The sequence below is a fragment of the Cannabis sativa genome, chromosome 8 (assembly GCF_029168945.1).
Source record: "Cannabis sativa cultivar Pink pepper isolate KNU-18-1 chromosome 8, ASM2916894v1, whole genome shotgun sequence".
Lineage (NCBI taxonomy): Eukaryota > Viridiplantae > Streptophyta > Magnoliopsida > Rosales > Cannabaceae > Cannabis > Cannabis sativa.
In genome coordinates this window covers 42473542-42494081 of record NC_083608.1, presented here as the reverse complement: position 1 = coordinate 42494081, position 20540 = coordinate 42473542, and the positions used below count along the sequence as shown (strand labels likewise).

General features: G+C 32.6%; 2 protein-coding genes across 2 annotated transcripts; one reads left to right on the top strand and one right to left on the bottom strand.

The window, feature by feature from the left end:
• Positions 1-1845: 1845 nt before the first annotated feature.
• Positions 1846-3241, top strand: LOC115701201 (uncharacterized). Its single transcript, XM_030628924.2, has one exon. The coding sequence runs from the start codon at positions 2193-2195 to the stop codon at positions 3126-3128; it is 936 nt and encodes a 311-aa protein (XP_030484784.2). The 5' UTR covers positions 1846-2192; the 3' UTR covers positions 3129-3241.
• A 5375-nt stretch (positions 3242-8616) lies between these two features.
• LOC115725192 (uncharacterized) lies at positions 8617-9276 on the bottom strand. Its single transcript, XM_030654627.2, has one exon. The coding sequence runs from the start codon at positions 9274-9276 to the stop codon at positions 8617-8619; it is 660 nt and encodes a 219-aa protein (XP_030510487.2).
• Positions 9277-20540: the final 11264 nt, after the last annotated feature.

Genomic DNA, 20540 nt, shown 5'->3' with positions numbered 1-20540 from the left:
GTGTTATTAAGGTTGAACTCCTCAAACCGAGCTTTAATTTTTGCAAAAATTCCAGTGCCCCTATATGTGACGCGGCCAGTGAAATGCTCGGGTGCTGGAATAATGAGTCTGAGAGCCATCTGAAAAAACAAAAAAACAAATAAATAAAGCTGCTAAAAAATTTAAAATTGTCGACATAACATCGACATCATGTCGATATTCTGTCGACATTATCAAACAGTAAGCACACAAGAATTTCAAAACAAACATAACATGTCGACATTATGTCGACATACCCTCGACATTATGTCGACATTATCAAAAGCAGAGAAAATACATTTATGTCGACAAAATGTCGATATCCTGTCGACATTCAGTCGACAATTCAAACAAATAAAAATTACACAATATATCGACATACTGTCGACATACAGTCGACATTCAGTCGACAATACAACCTAACAATCAACAAGTTCATTTAATCGACATACCATCGACATACTGTCGACAAGTAGTCGACAATATAGGGCAGAAAATACATTTCCCCCACTAATCGACATCCTGTCGACATACAACGATATCCTATCGACATACTAATAAAAGCTAAATTCTAACAGACACCCTAAATGTCGACATCCTATCGACATCCTATCGATATGTCGTCGACAAACACTGTACATACATATAATTTCGCCAAAAATAATACACAGAATCAAAGGAATCCACAGAATGTACATGAACAAAGATAAATCACAAGTAATCAAGTAATCCACAAAAATCTAGCAAAATTGAACATTTAAAATCAATTTTTTTTTTTAAAAAATGGTACCTTTTTGACTGAAGTGGGTGTCGATTGAGGACGGTGGTGCGTGAGGACGGTGGTGCGTGTCGACTGGATTTTGTGGTCGTTGTTTTGTCGTCCTCGACTGGGTTGTGGGTTCGTCGATTGGATGCACACGAAGAGGGAATGGAGGGAGAGGGAATGGAGGTTGGGGAAGTGGGTTTGGGTTCTCGGACTTTCGTTGTGGCGAGGGAGAGGGAGTGGAGGTTGGGGAAGACGAAGTGGAAAGAGAGAGAGGGAATGGAGGTCAAGAACGCTGGTTGGGTTTGTCGGAGGTAGGTGGGGGGTTGGGGAAGCCGAAGTGGGAAGAGAGAGAGGAGAAGGAAACTGTTAGAGGGAAATTTTTATTAAAGGGTAATTTGGGTAACTTTTAAAATTATAGGCATTAATTTGTACAAATTAGTTTAGGGTATATATTTTGATATGAGGTATATTATTAAGGGCAAATAGTGAAATTTCCCTTTCCTTTTTGCAGACAACAATTAAGGACTTCATTTAATTTTAACGCCTAATGATATTGGGATTAGGTAGATATGCTACTTTTTCCCCAAGTGATTAATAGATTACAAATTGCCTCAGTTAAGCTCAAGATTTATTAATCTTTCTTTATTTCTCTTATCATAAATAATTCAAAACATCCTTGAAAAAAAAAAAAATCTTTAACTCAACCTTTTCAACTGCTAGATAAAAATTGTTTGTGAAAAAAAGGTTATACTATGATATTTATAAAACTAAAGCTCTTTTGATAAAATATGATTAAATAACGTATATATGAAAATGTAACTGAAAATTAAAAGACTCCAATAAGTAATATCCCAATGTATTAAATTATACAAAATAGCATTTTTTTTTCCCTCCTTTTGTATTACAAAAACAATCGTCTCGTAGTTGAGAATCCCTTGTATACTTTCAAAATAAAATTAAAGGACGAAAAAAAAAAGAAAAATCATTTCCATGATTCAAAAAATTTCACACTCATTCATCATCTTTTAAAAACCCACATCTAAATATATATGATTCACACGTGAAATGATTTTCGTAGCTATACTATACACACTCTTCATCACAAATTTATATGTACATATTTCATTGTTTTTGTTGTTATGTAATGTATTAAATTCCCAGTTGTACCAAAAATTCTAACTAGTAGTGTTAGTGTCCAAAAATAGCATTTCATCAACATCTCCGCCTTAACCAAAACCCAAAACCCAATCTCAACACTCTCAAACTAACCACCACCACTCCTCCCCTCTTCTCTCTCTCTTTCTCTCTCTCCATTTTTATTATGACCGTTGGATTCAAAATCTCCCACTTGCCATGAGATTTCACCTCAAAACACTCTAAAAACTTTCTCACATTCCCAAGACCCAAAATGGGATGTTGTCTCAGCTCCTCAACCAAGTCAACCCAGAGAGAAGAACTGAAACAACCAGATGCGCCGCCGGTCAACCACCAACATTTTCGACGGACAACTCCGGCGCTGGAAATGGAACAAGCCCACATTATGTCTCCTCACCCTCCTCCGGTCGTTGAAGAAGAGTCCGTTAAGGAGGTCCTCTCAGAAACTCCTGTTTCGAAACCCCCGACCCCAAACCCAGAAACTTTTACAGAGAAAAAGAAGAGTCACTTGATGACCACTGCTACCGCCGCAGCCGCTAAAGACGAGAAAGAACCAGAGGTTGTGGAGGTCTCTGAAGCTTCTTACCTTTCCGAGACATGTGAAGTCAGTGAGAGCTATTCTTACTTGTCAACGACGACGACAACGACTATTACGGAGGTAAGAGACGAAGACGAAGCTATTAGTAAGCGAAAGAGGGAAGTGGGTCCCAGAATAACAAATGGGTCAACGGCTACCACTCGCCGGAAGCGTCCCAACTGCGGAGCCGAGCTCTCCGGTAGAAGAGGAAGAGGACCCGTTTCTTCGGGTAACAGACCCGAACGGTCAGCAGAGAAGAAGAATCGGGTTGATAATAAGTCCATTCGTGGGAGAGAATCGGGTCAGGGAAGGACCATACAACGCAACGATGGGTATGCCGGTATCCGACGAGATATTGGCGAGGTATCTTCCCGGCGGTCGAGGTCACCGGCTCCACGGACAACCGGTGGAGTGAGTCGAGGTGGACTTTCGAGAAACTCGTCAAAGGGAACCGGACGAGGCGGTTGCAAGTCATTGGGTGGAGATAGTAAAGAGAAGAGCCAGAGTGAGAGTAATACTAATAATAACGACGTTGGTTCTTCGCAGCTGGGGAATAATAACGAGTCTTTGGAGAATCCTCTGGTTTCATTAGAGTGTTTCATCTTTGTCTAAATTTTTATTTTATTTTATTTTATTTTATTATTTTGTGAAAAGTGGTGGTGTTTTCATGTACAATTGCTTCAGCAAACCATTTTGAAGGAATGCATGTGAGTTTTCCATTCTAATCTCATCAACTTCAATTCAATTCAATTTGAATTAAACTGTTTTGGGGTATACAAAAAGAGCATCTTTTTGAAGAACATATCAAGTGTTTTTGCTTTACTCTTTTTTTCCGGGAAAGTTGTTTATCAAGCATCGATAATTGAGAGAGATAGTATACTATGAAAGGTCTAGGGATATGTAAAAAAAAAATGAGCCTAGAATTGGAATCTTAGCATTCTTTTTTATTGGGATGATGATATGGTGAGAATGGAGGAATAGTTGAATTGGGTTATTTTTTATGCATATCCAAGGCTCACTTGTCTTGCCATTGTCTACGAGTGCCTGCCTGTGCCAGTGGTGGTCAGCAGCAACAACAACAGCAGGTGCAAACTAGTACAATACACCTTTGCAGGAAATTTCTTGTCTTCTCACTATGCACACCTTTTTTTTTTTTGGCTGAATTTACATGTATTTTAATGTGTGTCTCGAACAATCAGCAAACAAATCAATGTATAGATAGGCTGCTCTCTCGTCCATGTCTGCTTCCACAGTCTACTCCTTTGGGGCAAAGGCTGTTTTAATTTCATGAGTATTGAGGACACGACCACAAACACTTTAAATAGTCGTTGGCAGCCTGAACAAGCTGATTTACCCACCAACATTTCAAATGGGCTATCTTATCTACCATATATTCATAAAAGGGGGGAATTTTCATTTGTATAGTTTTTATCCTAAAAGTTTGTAAAAGTATGTTTTTTTTTTCAAAAAAAAAAAAATATGGGAAAAATTCATAAAAGAACTAAAAAATGTATGGAAAAAAAAAAAACTGATTATTTAGGAAAGTAATTAGCTACCCTAAACTATTTTTTTTTTGGCTAATTAGGATTTTTTTCTCCCCGAACTTTGACATGTAACAAATTATGCCCCTTGAATTTTTTTGGCCGTTAAAAATTACTTTTGAGATTGTTAGATTTAAGGATTTTTGTTTAAAGTCTGAGGAGCATGCTTTAGTACATAAACAATCACTGAAACACTAAAATTGAATGAATTTAGACAAAAGTCCTTAAATCTAACAATCTCAATAGTTCAGGGGAAATTTTTAACAGCCAAAAAAGTTCAGAGGGCATAATTTGGTACGTGTCAAAGTTCGGGGAGAAAAAATACTAATTAGCCTTTTCTTTTCTTTTTCTTTTTCGAAATTTTCTTATAAAATAACTTTTTTTTAAAAAATAAGTTATATTTTGCACATTTTATAGAAACTCATAGAAATGTGTAATTTCTTGAAAGGTGTGTGTGAAACTTGGGCCTCTTAGCCTCTTAAGTCTTAAGCTCTAGAGCATGTTGGGATGTGAAGTTGATTTAACTGGGCCCAACTGGTTTTGATCATTTCTGAGAGAAATGACATTACTAGTTACAACATGTTGATCAGAAAATCTGTACTTACTGATTGGTGTCCGAAAGCCACTTTATAGGCCCTTATTCGGCCCAAACTACGTTCTAAGACCTTATTTTATTTGTTTAAATTTAAGAATTTTTACAAAATTACTTTTTTTTTGTTACTTATATTTTTACTGTCCCTATTTTTATATTTTATTTATATTTCTACAAAATCAAAATTTTAAAAATAGTTTTGAAGTTTCAAATTATAAAAATATTTGTTTTAATAAAAAAAAAAAACTATAAAACATCTTGATCTCAACAATAACAAAAAAATAATTAAAAAACAATAAAACTATAGCTACAAAACAACAAATTGTGAACCCATTGTCATATTCAAATAATATCAACTCAAATTTTATTTTTATTAAGTTTCGAGGACTTTACTCTTTTTTACTATTATTATTTATTTTATTTTTTTTTTCATGAAACTTGTTTCTAGAACTGAAGTGTATGATTGTAAGATATTTAGAGAAAATTTGACGAAATCAATAATAAGATTTTTGAACCAATAATTTCAGCACCATTAGTTGAATGACCAATAGCGGTTACCACGGTTCCTAAAAAGAAAACCCTGATACATTGTCGTAGTGAGAGGATTATGAGACAACATGTCCGCTATGAACATGAAACACATTTTTTTGTCTCTGACATAGACAAAGACAATCCATTAACCTACAAAGAAGCAATGAATGACCTGACTCAGACAAGTGGAATATGCCATGCCATGGATTCAGAGATGGACTCCATGCACACCAACAAAGTCTGGGTATATGAAACTCCACCTGAAGATTTTATACCCATTGGGTGTAAGTAGATTTTCAAGAAGAAGACAAATGCTGAAGGAAAGGTAGAGACCTTTAAAGATAAGCTTGTGGCCAAAGGCTACACACAGCGAGAAAGGATCAACTATGACATAACCTTCTCTCTTGTGACAATGCTTAAATTCATTCGCATTCTTCTTTCTATAACTGCAACTAATGAATATAAGATATGGCAAATGGACGTCAAGACCGCTTTTCTAAATTACGATCTTGATGAAACCATATATATGGAACAATGAGAAAGGTATGTGTTACCATGGAAAGATCAAAAGGTATGCAAGTTGCTTAAATCTGTTTATGGATTAAAGGAACCTTTTAGATCAAAACAACTTCTCATTTATTTTTTTGAATGTCCTTTCTCTCAGCAGCGTCTACAAATAATCAAGATGTGGCTGAACTGAAATTTACAAGATGTAAATCTTCAAGCCATCTTGAGGTGGATCGAAAGATCAAAGAAAAGCCTATTCAAGAAGAACATATTTTCAGCTGCAATTGCTAGTTTGGTGTACCTGATTTGGGAAGGTAGAAATGGAACATAGTGAAATAATTCAAAAGTAGATTCGACTGTTGTAGAGAAGTAATTGAAGATAATGATTAAAATTAGAATATCTTGTGTTTTGCCAAAAAAAACAACCCAAGTTGACAATGATCAGTGGTTTAATCAATTGTAATTATTTGTAGCTAATACAAAGCAAATGATGTATAGTTTTTTTTAGGCCTCTTTGAAGTGCTTTTAGATTGTATAAATCGATTTGTGGAGCAATACAGCTTTTTGATTCATAAAAAAAAAATATTTTATTGAGAATCTACTAAATTTATCATTATTTATTATTTTATTATTTAAATAATGGTAATATGATAAATAAAGAATGTAAAATTTAGTAAAAGTCCATAAATCATAATAATTAATGGCATTATAATAAATAAAAAAAATAGTTTTTATTATGAGTTAAATTTTACACAATGTTATATATTGTGTCAAAATTGACATAAATTTTGCAAACGCTAATTAAATTTAGCACTTTTTAGAACATTATTAGAGAAGTAGTTTTTTTTTAAGAAATATTGCTATTGGGCACTAGTGGTTCCCAACATCGTCTATAGGTGGCGCCCCACGATTGGATAGTGATATTTCCTAAAAACTTTTTTCTTAAGTTATATGAGACCCTATACTTAATTACACCAATAATGGTATGACACGGAGAAAGGTGCTAGACATCAGTATTGTCTTTTAGCAATTTTCTTTCTTAAGTGTGCTTAAATATAGTAATACACCACCTTTCTGACTTTCCACCGGAGATGCTCTTAACATCAAAATTGGAGTTTAATTTTATGAACATAGATAAAAAAAAATATATGCTAAATTTAGCACAACTTTTAGCATACATCAAATTTGGAGTACATTATACACTACTTATTGTTCAATTTATGAACATGGACAAAAAATAATATATGTTAAATTTAGCATAATTTTTAATATTCGTTTGGTACGCCGTGTTACACCGTATTGTATTGTATAGTATTATATTAAATTGTATAATTGTGTAATATTTTTATATAAAACTATATGTGGTATTAATTTTTATGGACACCTAAATATATAATGTTTTAGTATAAATTAAAGTTTAACATTGTATTATATAAAAATATAATATATAATCCAATTCAATATAATATAATACAATACAAACGTTACAAACAAGTCTTAAAATTAGAATTTGAACACGAACCCAAAAAAAAATATATATATTTACGCCATCTTTATATGCACTTACATTAAGCATTATTTTTTAAATTTCCCAACTATAATCACGGTACTGTGATTGTGAATGAGGCAATAATTATATAAAGCCGTTATATGAAAGAAACTTCCTTTGTTCACACTACACTATATTATATGCTTTAGATTCGAACGTTAATTATCTTATATTATACATTTATTTAGTAGAGAGTTGAGTGAGTGACAATGCATTAATAACTTGGGAATTAATTGAAATTGATTTACCTGGTCTTATTCTAAGTTATATTATATATATCATGCTATACGTTATATGATAAAGACTAATATTAATGACTAACTAAATATAATGAAAATGATTCATTATCTATATATATATGTGGGTTTTCTAGCTTAGCTCAAATGATATATTTAGTTGTTGGCTGAAAAAGGGACTAATGATACTATGATCACTTGATCGAGTTACCAAAAAAAAAAAAAAATACTATAATCACTTGGTGAAATTGATATATAGTATTGCGTTCACGTCTCAAATTTATCCAAGTGTATTATTATGTTACTATGAACATTGATTGAGACCACCATGAGATAAACTCCACTCTGTTTTTTTTTCTTTCTTTTTCTTGAAGATTTTATTAATATTATGAGAAATAATTAATATAATGCTCACAAGACTTATGACCAAAAAACACCAATAGACATTCTCTATCTCTGGACTTTGTCTTTCATATTTTTTCTACTTGTATATGATGGAACCTATGACCCTCACCTTACGTCTTATTTAATAATGTGGGCCAATTTATTATATATATATATATGACAACTATATGACACAAATTATAATTATTTGTATATACCACTAGTATTGAAACAGCCAAAAGTTAATACATATGACAAAAAATTAAATTAACCCCACCAGTGTGTGTCAAAAAAAAAAAATAATAACCCCACCATTAATAATGACCAAACCTTTTTCCTTTTTCTTAAGATTAAAAGAAGAAAGAAATTCTTTATGGCCATATATTACTCTTGATATTGCTGGCTTTTGCTTTTAATGAAACAAATTAAAGATGAAACAGAGATCCTATGATTTTGTCATAACCAAATAAGATCCAAAGAATAAATTCAATTTATAGAGTTCTCTTTAATTAATTAAGAAAGTAAAAAAGGCCAAGACTTTATTATATACACAATTTCGTAAATAGAACAATTATACACCAGCCATGGATATTAATTGTCCAATTTTTCTTTTATCAAGACGCATATTCAAATCAAATGTACGTATACATCTTACCTCCGTTAATATTATTAATACTAATTAAATTTTTTGTCTTTTTAACTTTTTACACTACTGATTATTTATTTTTTATTTTTTTTTGAATGGGAATGGATAATATTATTAATTCAAATCCGCAATCACAATCGATTTGAGAGTATTAGGAAGAGTACTCTCCGAAAAACTACGATCAGACCAATAACAAGAGCCACGAGCCAAGCAATGGGCAGCCTTGTTAGCAGATCGCTTAACATGAGAAATAGTTACATTAAATAAAGAAGACAATAAAACTTTGCAGTCTTTTACAACAATTCCAAACATTGAAGGCATATCAATTTGACTTTGCAAAGCTTGAACGGCAGTAAGGCAGTCCGTCTCGATCACCACATTCGACAGTTGTGAGTCTTTTATCCAACTCAAGGCTTCTTTTATGCTAATTATTTCAGCGAAAGGAGCATTAGAGAAGCCATACGAGTAGGTAGAAGAAGCCAATATAACAGCCCCATTAGAGTCTCGAGCTATGAATCCTGTGCCAAAAGAGTTGGTAGCATCAAATGTAGCTCCATCAACATTGATTTTGGTCATTCCTTCAGCTGGTTTGGACCATGAGTTGCAGCTGCTGGTGCAATTGGAGTTTAGAAAAATTGGCTCAAACCGAAGACTTTGTGCTGAAAGCCATTGTCCAAGTGATTGATGAGCGATATAGACTACATCAGCTGCAGAACTAACACGATTATTCCAAATGAGGTTGTTGCGAGCTTTCCATATAGACCAACTTACCATTAGGATTTCTGCTATATAGTCTCCACCATGCCGAGACCAGTTTTCAGCAAACCAGTCGAAAAAACTGGTGCTATTTGAAATGAGAGAGACACGGCAGACCTGTTCCAGCAAGAGACTGAGAATGGACACTCGATGAACAAATGGTAGGTGGTTTCTGAGGCATCATTGCAGAAAACACAAGCAGCTGCTACAGGTACGTGTTTAATCCGAAGTTGATCTCGCGTGGCAAGGCATTCGGTTAAAGCTCTCCACGCGAAATGAAGAACTTTTGGTGGCACTTTGATCTTCCAAAACTTTTTCCAGAAATTAGAGCCTTCATCAGATGCCCAGTGGCCTTTTGTCTCTTGAATATGTCTGTAAGCGCTCTTGACAGAGTAAAAACCAGCAGTCTCTTTACACCAGTACCAAACATCGTCGACAGCTTGGTTGCTAAGAGGAATTCCAAGAATTAGCTGAGCTTCACTTGGAATGAAAAGGTCTGTGATGATGTCATGATCCCACTCCCTTTGATCAATTTTCATTAGCTGACTGACCTTGCAATTAACAAGGCTCGAATGGGAGGAGGTGATACACGGCTGAGAATCAGATGGAAGCCAAGGAGTTTGCAAGACATTTGTGGAAGTACCCGGGCCTATTCTGATTCTTGCACCCATTTTAACAATGTCTTGAGACTCAAAAATACTCTTCCAAATGAAACTTGGGTTACTCCCAAGAGTAGCTGTGAGAAAGTTACTATGAGGGTAATATCGTGCTTTATAAACTCTACTCACAAGGGATTGGTTATTAACAAGAAGGCGCCAACCTTGTTTTCCAAGTAATGACAAATTATAGTCATGAAGACTACGAAAACCGCCAACATCCTTCTGCTTTGTTAAACGTTTCCAACTCATCCAACTTATACCACGGGTGTTTTGATTGGAAGAATTCCACCAATACTTAGACATCATGCTCTCCAAGGAAGAGCAAGTATCTAAGGGTAAAAGAAACACCGACATTGCATAACTAGGGAGAGCCTGAGCCACAGTTTTGAGTAAAACCTCACGAGCAGCTTTGGATAAGAATCTTCCTTCCCAGCTTTGTATTCTCTTTTGCATTTTCTCTTTTACAAACCCCAATATTGCGTTCTTGTTTCTGCCCATGGTGCAAGGAAGACCAAGGTAAGTTGAGTTCTCTGGGGCTATCTCCATTTGTAATAAGGAACAGATGCGATCTTTAACCATTTCAGTAGTGTTCATACTGAAGAAAATAGAGCTTTTACCAAAGTTAACCTGCTGTCCAGAAGCTGACTCAAAGAGTTGTAACAATCTCATGACATTAGAAGCTTCTCTCTCAGTTGCTCTACAATAAATGTAACTATCATCTGCAAACAATAAGTGAGATATGATAGGAGCTCCATTAGCCACTTTACAACCTCTTAGATGACCGAGTCTTTCAAAGTTGGTAATCAGCGATGACAAGCCCTCAGCACAGATCAAAAATAGATAGGGCGATAGAGGGTCTCCCTGACGAATGCCTCTATGAGGAATAATTGGGCCAAGGCTTTTACCACTATGTACCACATTGTATTCAACAGAGGTAAGAGTTTGTAGAATTAACTCAACAAAATAACTAGCAAACCCCATACGAAGCATCATAGCACGAATAAAGTCCCACTCAACACGATCATACGCCTTACTCAAATCAAGTTTCAATGCCATGAAGCCTTCTTTGCCTTTACGTTTACGCTTCAAGTAGTGCATAACTTCAAAAGCTATCATAATATTATCAGAAATAAGTCGGCCTGGGACAAAAGCTGACTGATGTTCAGATATAATATGATGAAGCACAATCTTTAAACGGTTAGCAAGTACCTTAGAGATGACTTTGTAAAGGACATTACAAAGTGAAATGGGACGCAAATCACTCATTGTGCAAGGCTGTTTTTTCTTAGGAATAAGCACAATGTTGGTTCGGTTTAACCCAGCAGGCAGAGAACAAGTTGAGAAAAAATCCTTCACTTGGTTGACAACATCACAACCAACAATCGACCAATATTTCTGATAAAAACCGGGGGTCATACCATCTGGGCCAGGTGACTTGTCCGGATGCATCTGAAACAAAGCCTTTTTCACTTCTTCGTCAGTAATCGGGGCAAGCAAAGTTTCATTCTCAGGAGTGGTAACAGTCGGAGCAATACTCATGACAACATCGTTAAAATCAGTAGAGGATGAAGTAAAAAGAGTCTCAAAGTAATCAATAATAAGAGAGTCTAACCCCGTGTTCCAATTAACCCACGAACCAGTAGCGGATTGAAGACTGTGAATGGTGTTATGCTTCTTACGAGATGTCGCCTTGGCGTGAAAAAACTTGCTGTTCTGATCACCTTCTCTAAGCCAAAGTTGCTTGGATCTTTGGCGCCAAAACACCTCTCGCTGGTTCAGAGTTTCGGTTAGCAGATTTTGAGCTTCTTTGTACTTTTTGACCGACTCCACATCACGCCCTCTCTTCCACTTTTTTATCTCTTTCTTGCACTTGGAAATTCTGGCTTTGAAATTGCCAGTATACTCACGCCCCCATTTTGACAAGTTTTCCCCACAGATATTTATTTTTTGAAGTATAGAGCAATTCGTATTAAACTCCCAGACCTCCTTTACCACCTGGAAGCAGAGAGGTTCACGCAACCATGCGTTTTCGAATCGAAATTGGTGTGCTGAAGCGAATAGTTGCTGAACTGAAGGTTGTAGCAGCAGTGGGCAATGGTCTGAAGCAGTGATTTCGAGGTTAAAAAGTTGAGCTGAAGGGAAAAAATCTGACCAATTATGAGTGACCAAAGCTCTATCGAGTCGGACTTCGATCCAATTAGTGGTTCCTCTTCCACGTTCCCATGTATAAGGATACCCAATAAGATCAAGATCGACTAAATTGCAGTCCGAGAGGGTTTGATTAAAGCCATCGATTAAGCGTTGCGGATAATTGTTGCCTCCTCTTTTGTCATTGTGGCTTTTGACATTGTTTAGATCTCCTATAATGCACCAGGGGAGTGTCGAAAGTTGCTTCAGGTGTCGAATGAGATTCCATGTTCGGTGGCGTTGTTCTCTGTTTGGTTCTCCATACAAACCGGTGAGTCTCCATGGTACTGACTGAGGCGCATCAATTTGAAGATCAATAAAGTTGACAGAGTAGTGTAACAATTGGACTTCAGCACTATTTTTCCAAAGCATGGCAATACCTCCACTATGGCCTCTTGCATCTATCGAATACATACCTTCAAAGCCCACTTTCACTCTAAATTTCTCAATGACAGAATTGTTACTTAAAGTTTCACAAAGAAAAATGAAATTGGGTCTCTTTTGGGCCACAAGGTCCACAAGGAATTGAAGGGTCCATGGGTTCCCAAGCCCACGGCAATTCCAGCTTAAAATACTCATAATGAGCGGTGGGCCTGGGAACCAGAACCCACCAATAAGTCGTTTTTTGAGTGAGAATTGGGTCTCTGTATGGTATTTTCACTAGCATCCTCTTGCATAACTTCATGAAAAGGCCCATCAAAATTTCCTTTGTGTGACTCAGCATGAGTCGGATCACTTGGGACAGTGATATCCTCCAATCTCGTGCGTCTCCTTTTAGAATCAGTGATCACACTATCCTCCATTTCCTCCTCAAGATCTTCCAACTGTATGATTTTTGAATTAATGGAATTATTTCCATTTATAGGCCTCATTGTAATTGCAGATTCCATTACTCCTTTTGATTTGCCAAGATTGATACTAGGCCGAGTAAATGCCCCATGATTTCCTGCGGCTGGCTCCTTAATCAGTGGAGATTGATTGGTGTCTGAAGTCTTGTTCACACCAGTGGGAGTTCGAATGGAATTTTCTGGTTCGTCTTCATCGCCGTTCCGCAGCCACTGACTTCCAATAAGGTTATGCCTACGCCGTGGTTGAGCTCGCATCCATGCTCCATAAGGTTGAGAAAGTTGGTCTGCTGGAGTGTCGAAACGTTGTGGGCAGAGTCTTTCGGAATGTCCGAGTATACCACACACGAAGCAGAAAGTTGGGAGGAATTCGTATTTAAACATAGCCCAGAAACCTTCGTCTCCCGCTGTACGTCGTAGCTTCATTCTTCTTTTCAGGGGAGTAGTCACGTTAAGAGTGACTCTGACCCGCAAATAATCTCTCCAAATGCCTCTGAAGTTCTTCGGATCGGATTCAACATATGTACCGATAAAATTGCCTGCTCGTTGAAGAACAATATCAGATTTGAAGCCATACTGGAGGCCATGAACTTGTACCCATATGTCAAGGGAGTTGATGGGCACTAGTCTCGGATCATCTGCTGGTTTGAGCTTTGTAAAAACAAACTGAGTACGATTAAAGGTCCACGGACTTCCTTCTATAACACGGTTCAAATCTAATTCATGATAGAATTGAAATAAGAATCTATTAGATTCAAGTTGTTTCACGTACATTCCTTTGCCCGGTTGCCAAAGAGAAGCCATCATGTGACGCATAACATCATAGTCAATGGCTCTTGCTGTAAGAAACCTTCCAACAATACATAATTCCGCATTAGCAATTTCAGTTGCAGACTCTTCAAAGTCGAAAGTGTTGCCATAATCATCCTCACCTTCAATCTCAATATTAGCATAGAGATCTTCCAATTCCTTCACTGAATAACTACTAGACGCCATACTTTTAGAGACAAGATCAAACACTAGGAATTCTAGAGAAACATTCTCACCATGTCAGAAGACAAGACATTTTTATTTACACTACTGATTATTAATAATTCTTCTTCAAATATAATTTTGAGAGCAACCTCTGGTCATTTTAATATCATATTATATTTATTAATTTTATTATGAAACGAGTAATTACACAATAAAAATGTAATTGATAAATATATATACAAATTAAATTAAACATAATAGAAGTCTTATATTTTATTATTCATTAAGTAAAAATATTTGTGAGAGGTATTTAATTTGCATCTACACTACTAAAAAATTAAATTTTATTTTCGATAATTATGCTAGTTTATCTTCAGTTAAAAAAAATATCTACCAAATGCTATTAAGGCGGAGATGTAAGTCTAAAAAATACCAAAAAGGTAGAGGGACTTATGTCTTCTATTATTTCATAATAACAATAACCGAAGACATAAGTGTATTATTTTTTTTTAAAAAAAAAAACTAATATTTTTACCCTAAATTGAAACTATCCTTTAATATTGTCGCAGTCGAGCCCCAAAACCACAAAACCCTAAAATTAAACAATTATTTTTTTTTTAATTATAAACCCACTTAATCCTACGCTTGCTTATATGTAATATTAATAGGTTTTTCAACAATAAAATCTATAAAAAAAAATATTTTCAAATTAAAATTAAAGGTTAGAAACGTTTACTTGATTTTCAATCACCATCCACTATAAAATTTTTTAATTATAGTCACAACTAATTTTGTGACTAAAGATAAAAAAGTTGTGGCTAATTATAAATTACTATTATTGTGTTACTAAAAGATCCGTGGGTAAAAATATTAGTCACAAAAATTAAAATTTGTTATGACTAAATGTATTTTTAGTCACAATATTTGTTGTGACTAAAATTAAATTAGTGACAATTTGTAATTAAATATTATATTTTAGTCACAAGTTACTTTTTGTTAGGGATGAGCAGAAAATTTAAAAACCTGAGAAAACCGTTCAAACCGACCTACCGAACACTGTTAGAACTGAAACTGGCGGAACCAAAAACCGAAAAAAAATCGCTAACGATTAAAACCGCTATTGAACGGTCATTTTTTTTTAGTAATAAACCAACCGAAAAAACTAAAACCGACCCTTATATATATATCAATTTATTAAGTTTTTTTTTTTATATATTGTAGTTACTAATAATATATTATTATTTTATTAATATTAAAGTTAAAAAAATAAGATAATTAGTTTTTGAGCAATTAATTTGTATGTTTGTAGTTGTAAAATGTAGAATAATGTGTTTATAGAATAAATTAGATCATATTTTTTTTAAAAAAGTTCGGTTTGGGCGGTTTAAACCAAACAAACTAAGGTTCAAAACAGTCAGTTTTAAGATAAATTCTGGATTGGTCGGTTGTTTTTCGGATTGCACCAATCAAGACCGAAAACCAAATTTTGGATTTTTATATAGAAAAAAATCGACCAAACCGACCGATGCTCAGCCCTACTTTTTGTTGTGACTAAAAGTCTCATTTAGTCACAAAAAATTTATGTTGTGACTAAAAGGTTGTCACTAAAGGTAGCAGCTTTTTGTAGTGACCACCGAATTTCCGAGCACTAACACCACCGTGGATTTTTCAACCACCACCGCGAGTATCCAAACCCTTTATCACGCAAGCTTCAAAATATCAAAAACACACAGAATAAAATGTAATGTAAGCTAAAAGGTATATATATAAATATATATATATATATATATTAAAGTGAATTATACCTCAATACAAGTTAAAAGACAACATTGAAACTCTAAAAATCGTCGCCATTAGCCAATTGTCGTTCTACAAAAATCTTAAAAATCGTCAACCTAAACTCTCACATATCTACCCTCATATCCTAAAATAAATTAATTTTTATAGTGTAATAAAAAATGCGAGTTTCAACTATGAAATTAGAGTTTTATAGGCCTATATCTTCGGTTAAAGAATTAGGTCTCCACTTGTATCAGATATGAGGTTAGGGTAATGGAGACCTATGTCTACAGTTATTTTGAAATAACCAAAGATATAGGTACATGATTTGTTTTTTCTTTTATCCTTATTTTTGTTTTCAAGTTTTATATTTTCCATTGTAAAAAATTGAAGATATACACTATTTTTCTAATATTGTCAATATTTATCATATACCATCTATCATTTCACTATATAATTTTACTATAAAATTGAATAAATTGTGATGGAAAAACCATACTACTATACAAATTATATTTCGAGAGGTATTATTTACAAGACGTATGTCATATGAACAAAACTTGGTAGTGTAAAAAATTAAAAAAATAAAATTATAAAGAAAAATTACCTTATATACTATTTTTTTAATTTTTTTTTAAAAATTTGCCGTTTGAGTTTCTAAAATGGTTTATTCGGTGGTTTTTATGTAGGTTGCTATACAATTTTTGGTTGCGATTATATATAAAAATATATAAAAAAAAAAAAGTCTATTTTAAAGTGTAAAAATAAAAAAGCTCAAATATTAATTATTCTATTATTAATTAATTAAAGAAAATGCCAACAATTATTTGCATGCCTACCTGTTCTTCTAATAATATTTCATTAAATAACCATATTTGAGCTTGTGTGTCACTCTACTAAGAACAACATCAGCGCTAAAGAGGGCTCCACCATACAATTTTCCTTTCTCTTGTTAATAAATTAAAAGTATACTTTATTTTCGCATTTAAATGTAACTATACTCAGATTTGAACATTAGTATATACATCCATTATACACATAGACACAAACATATATCTAAACAGTTTGAGGAGAGTGACACATACCACCTTTACTATAAATATATAGATAAAGTTTTGTCAAGTAGTTGCTTTCTCTACAAGGATTTATATGTTTTTATTTGTCATTACCATATATAAACTAATGAAAAAGATTTTCTTTAATACTTTTTATGCATACTTATTAATTTTCAACATTTTCTATACTTTGATATTATTAATTTATTTTGTAGTTAGTATTGAATGTTTCAAGCTACACATAATATTAATATATGGGTGATTCTATTCTACAATACATTCCCTTAAAGGGATGTACTGATGCATCCTCTACTCGTTTCGGCATTCAAAAAATATTTTTAGTTTATTTTTTTCATATTCATGTACGTTATAGCTATTTAAGATATCCTACAAAATTTTGAGAAATTCAAAATAATTTATAATATAGAAAATAATGTTCAAACAGTCTATTTTACACTCGTATAAAATAAAATAGTCACGCGCGCAACACACTGCTTAAACGTAATTTTCAGCGTGTAAAACTTTTTCGAATTTCTTAAAATTTTGCAGAATATCTTAAATAAGTATAATTTACATGACCATGAGAAAAAATTTGATTAAAAAATTATTTTGGATACTGAAACAGATAGAGATGTATCGGTGTATCCCTTTTAAGGAGTGCATTATAAAATTTCCCTATATTATATATTGTACATTAGTAATATTGGGTGATTCTACAATGCACCCCCTTAAAAGGGATGCATTGATACACCCTTAACTTGTTTCGGCATCTAGAAGAATTTTTTAGTCTAATTTTTTTTCATATTCATGTACCTTATAGCTATTTAAGATAACCTATAAAATTTTAAGGAATTCTGAATAATTTACAATATAGAAAACAAAGTTCAAACAGTCTATTTTACACGCGTATAAAATAAAATAGTCACGCGTGCAACACACTGTTTGAACGTAGTTTTCGGCATGTTAAACTTTTCCAAAATTTTTAAAATTTTGCAGGATGTCTTAAATAACTATAACATACATAACCATGAGAAAAAATTTGACAAAAAAATTATTTCGGGTGCTAAAACAGACAAGGGTACATCAATGTATCCATTTTAAGGGGGTACATTGTAGAATTTCCCAGTAATATTTATTTATTTATTTTTTAAAAAAAACATACCATTTTCGGCAACTAATGTATTATTATTATATAATCAATGGTTAATAATACTCACTCATCAACTTCTATCTATAATTATATAGCTATGGATTCGAATCTCAAATTATGTATTGTAATATATAAATGCTTAATTAAAAAAAATGCATTATATATAGTCAATTATAATTTGTTAGTGTTCATAAATTAAAAAAAAATATAATTTGTTAGTGATCATGGTGCGTAAACAAAGAAAAAGTTAAAACTTATTCTGTGGTCTACCGTTTTAGCTTTATTACTATACTTTTGCATATAATTGAAAAGGTATTGAAATTATTTATGCCAAAACAAACTAGAGTGCTTCCCAAGCTAGGCATATAATTCATCTAGGATACTAAAAGGGGTAAAATAATTTTTCTAAAAAAAAAATAATGATAAAAGAAATAATGGCTAGTACAGTTTTAAAAAATATAAATAGAACTGAAGTCCATCTATAAATCTTTTTGAGGGTATTTCATTTATAAAAATTAAAAACGTAAATGATTAATTTTAATCCTATAATGTTCCAGTGTAACATGATTTAATTTATGTGGTTACATAATTAGAAAGGTGTCTAAGTAACAAGTCTTCATCACTTCACTAAAAAGTCTTGTGTATATATTGATAATTTTTTTTTTTTTCGGAAAGGAAGAATATATATGGATGAATTGATGATGATAAAAAAAATAAAAATGAAAACAGGTGAAATAATAATAATAATAATAATAATAATAATAATAATAAAAAGAAAGAAAGGGGAGGGGAATCTCATTTTGCTGGGGAGTGCACTTCACCGCTCTATGGATAAGAAAGAGAAGTGGTGATGGTGCTGAAGTGTGTCCAAGTGGGAACCCCATATTATATATTTATATATATAAAAAAAAATGATAATATTTATATATAAAAAAATGATAATTAAGTTTTTTTTTTCTCCCTAAATTTTAATATGCATTAAATTATACTTTTTGAATTTTTTTTTACCGTTAAAATTTCTTCTTCAATTATTGAGATTGTTAGATTTAAGGACTGTTGTCTAATTTCATTTAATTTTACTATTTCAGTAATTATTTATGTACTAAATCTTGTTCCACACATTTTAATATCTACTAAATCATGTCCCTAAAACTTTAACATGTATTATATCATATTCTCTAAATTTTCATTCATGTTAGACTTTTTTTTACTAAAATTAGACAAAATTCTTTAAATTCAACAATCTCAATAGTTTTGACGATAGTTTTAAATGATCTTAAAAATTCAAGAGACATGATTTAGTACATGTAAAAAGTTCGATGGACAAAAATCTTAATGGGTGATTCTACAATGCACCCCTTAACAGGGATGTACTGATGCACCCTTAACTTATTTCGGCATCTAGAAGAATTTTTTAGTCTAATTTTTTTTTCATATTCATGTACGTTATAGCTATTTAAGATATCCTATAAAATTTTGAAAAATTCGGAATAATTTACAATATAGAAAATAATGTTCAAACAGTCTATTTTATACACGTATAAAATAAAATAATCACGTGTGCAACACACTATTTGAACATAGTTTTCGGCGTGTTAAACTTTTTCAAATTTCTTAAAATTTTATAGGATGTCTTAAATAACTATAACGTACATGACCATGAGAAAAAATTTGACTAAAAAATTATTTCGGATGCTAAAATAGATAGAGGTGTATCAATATATCCATTTTAAGAGGGTGCATTGTAAAATTTTCCAATCTTAATTAGTCTAAAAATAATAATGAATAAAGAAATGAAAATGACATCAGCAAGAGTTGGGAGTGGGAGTTTTCCGTTGCTTTGGTCGGTGGCTAGCTATGGCTTATGGATATGAGCTTTCAACAGATTCCGTGATAATTGACAGCTAAGTTTAAAATGGGAAATACCCAATCACAATTCAATTCATTATTTAATTAATCATAATTCATTCTTTTATTCTTTTTCTCAAAAAAAAAAAATAAAATAAAACTTTTTATCTTAGTCCTCTTAAGAAAAAGATTGAAAAAGCAAATTTTCCCTCCTCCCCAAAAGCGACTTTTTTTGACTTGGACTCATGGTTTTACATTACATGCATTATGCATATTAAAAAAATTAACTTTAGATAAATACTTTAGTAAATGTATTATTTAAAGATTTAACATTTACCATTTAAAAAAAAGGATTGAACATTTAAAAATATTATATATAAGCAATACAATATCAATATATGGTAGTAGAATGAGAAAATATATATAAAAAAATATATGATTGTAGAATGAAAAAATATAACAAACAAAAGTAGCGGTATTATTGCAAGCAAGGCATTCGGCAAGATTTTTTTTTTTTTTAATTTTTTTTAATGAATGGTTTGTTTATAAAAAAATGTTAACAATAGTTTGTTTTATTATTGGCCTAATAATTTTTTATTTTTCTAAAAATATTTATTAGTTTTTAATCTTAAACTTTATTTTTATTATTTCATCATAATATAAAATAAAATGATGACAAAATCAATTTTTTTTTGAAAGAGATGACAAAATCAATTTTAAGACATCCTCAATTATAGACATCCTTCAAAAAAAAAAAAAAAAAAAAAAAAAAAAGAAAGAATTA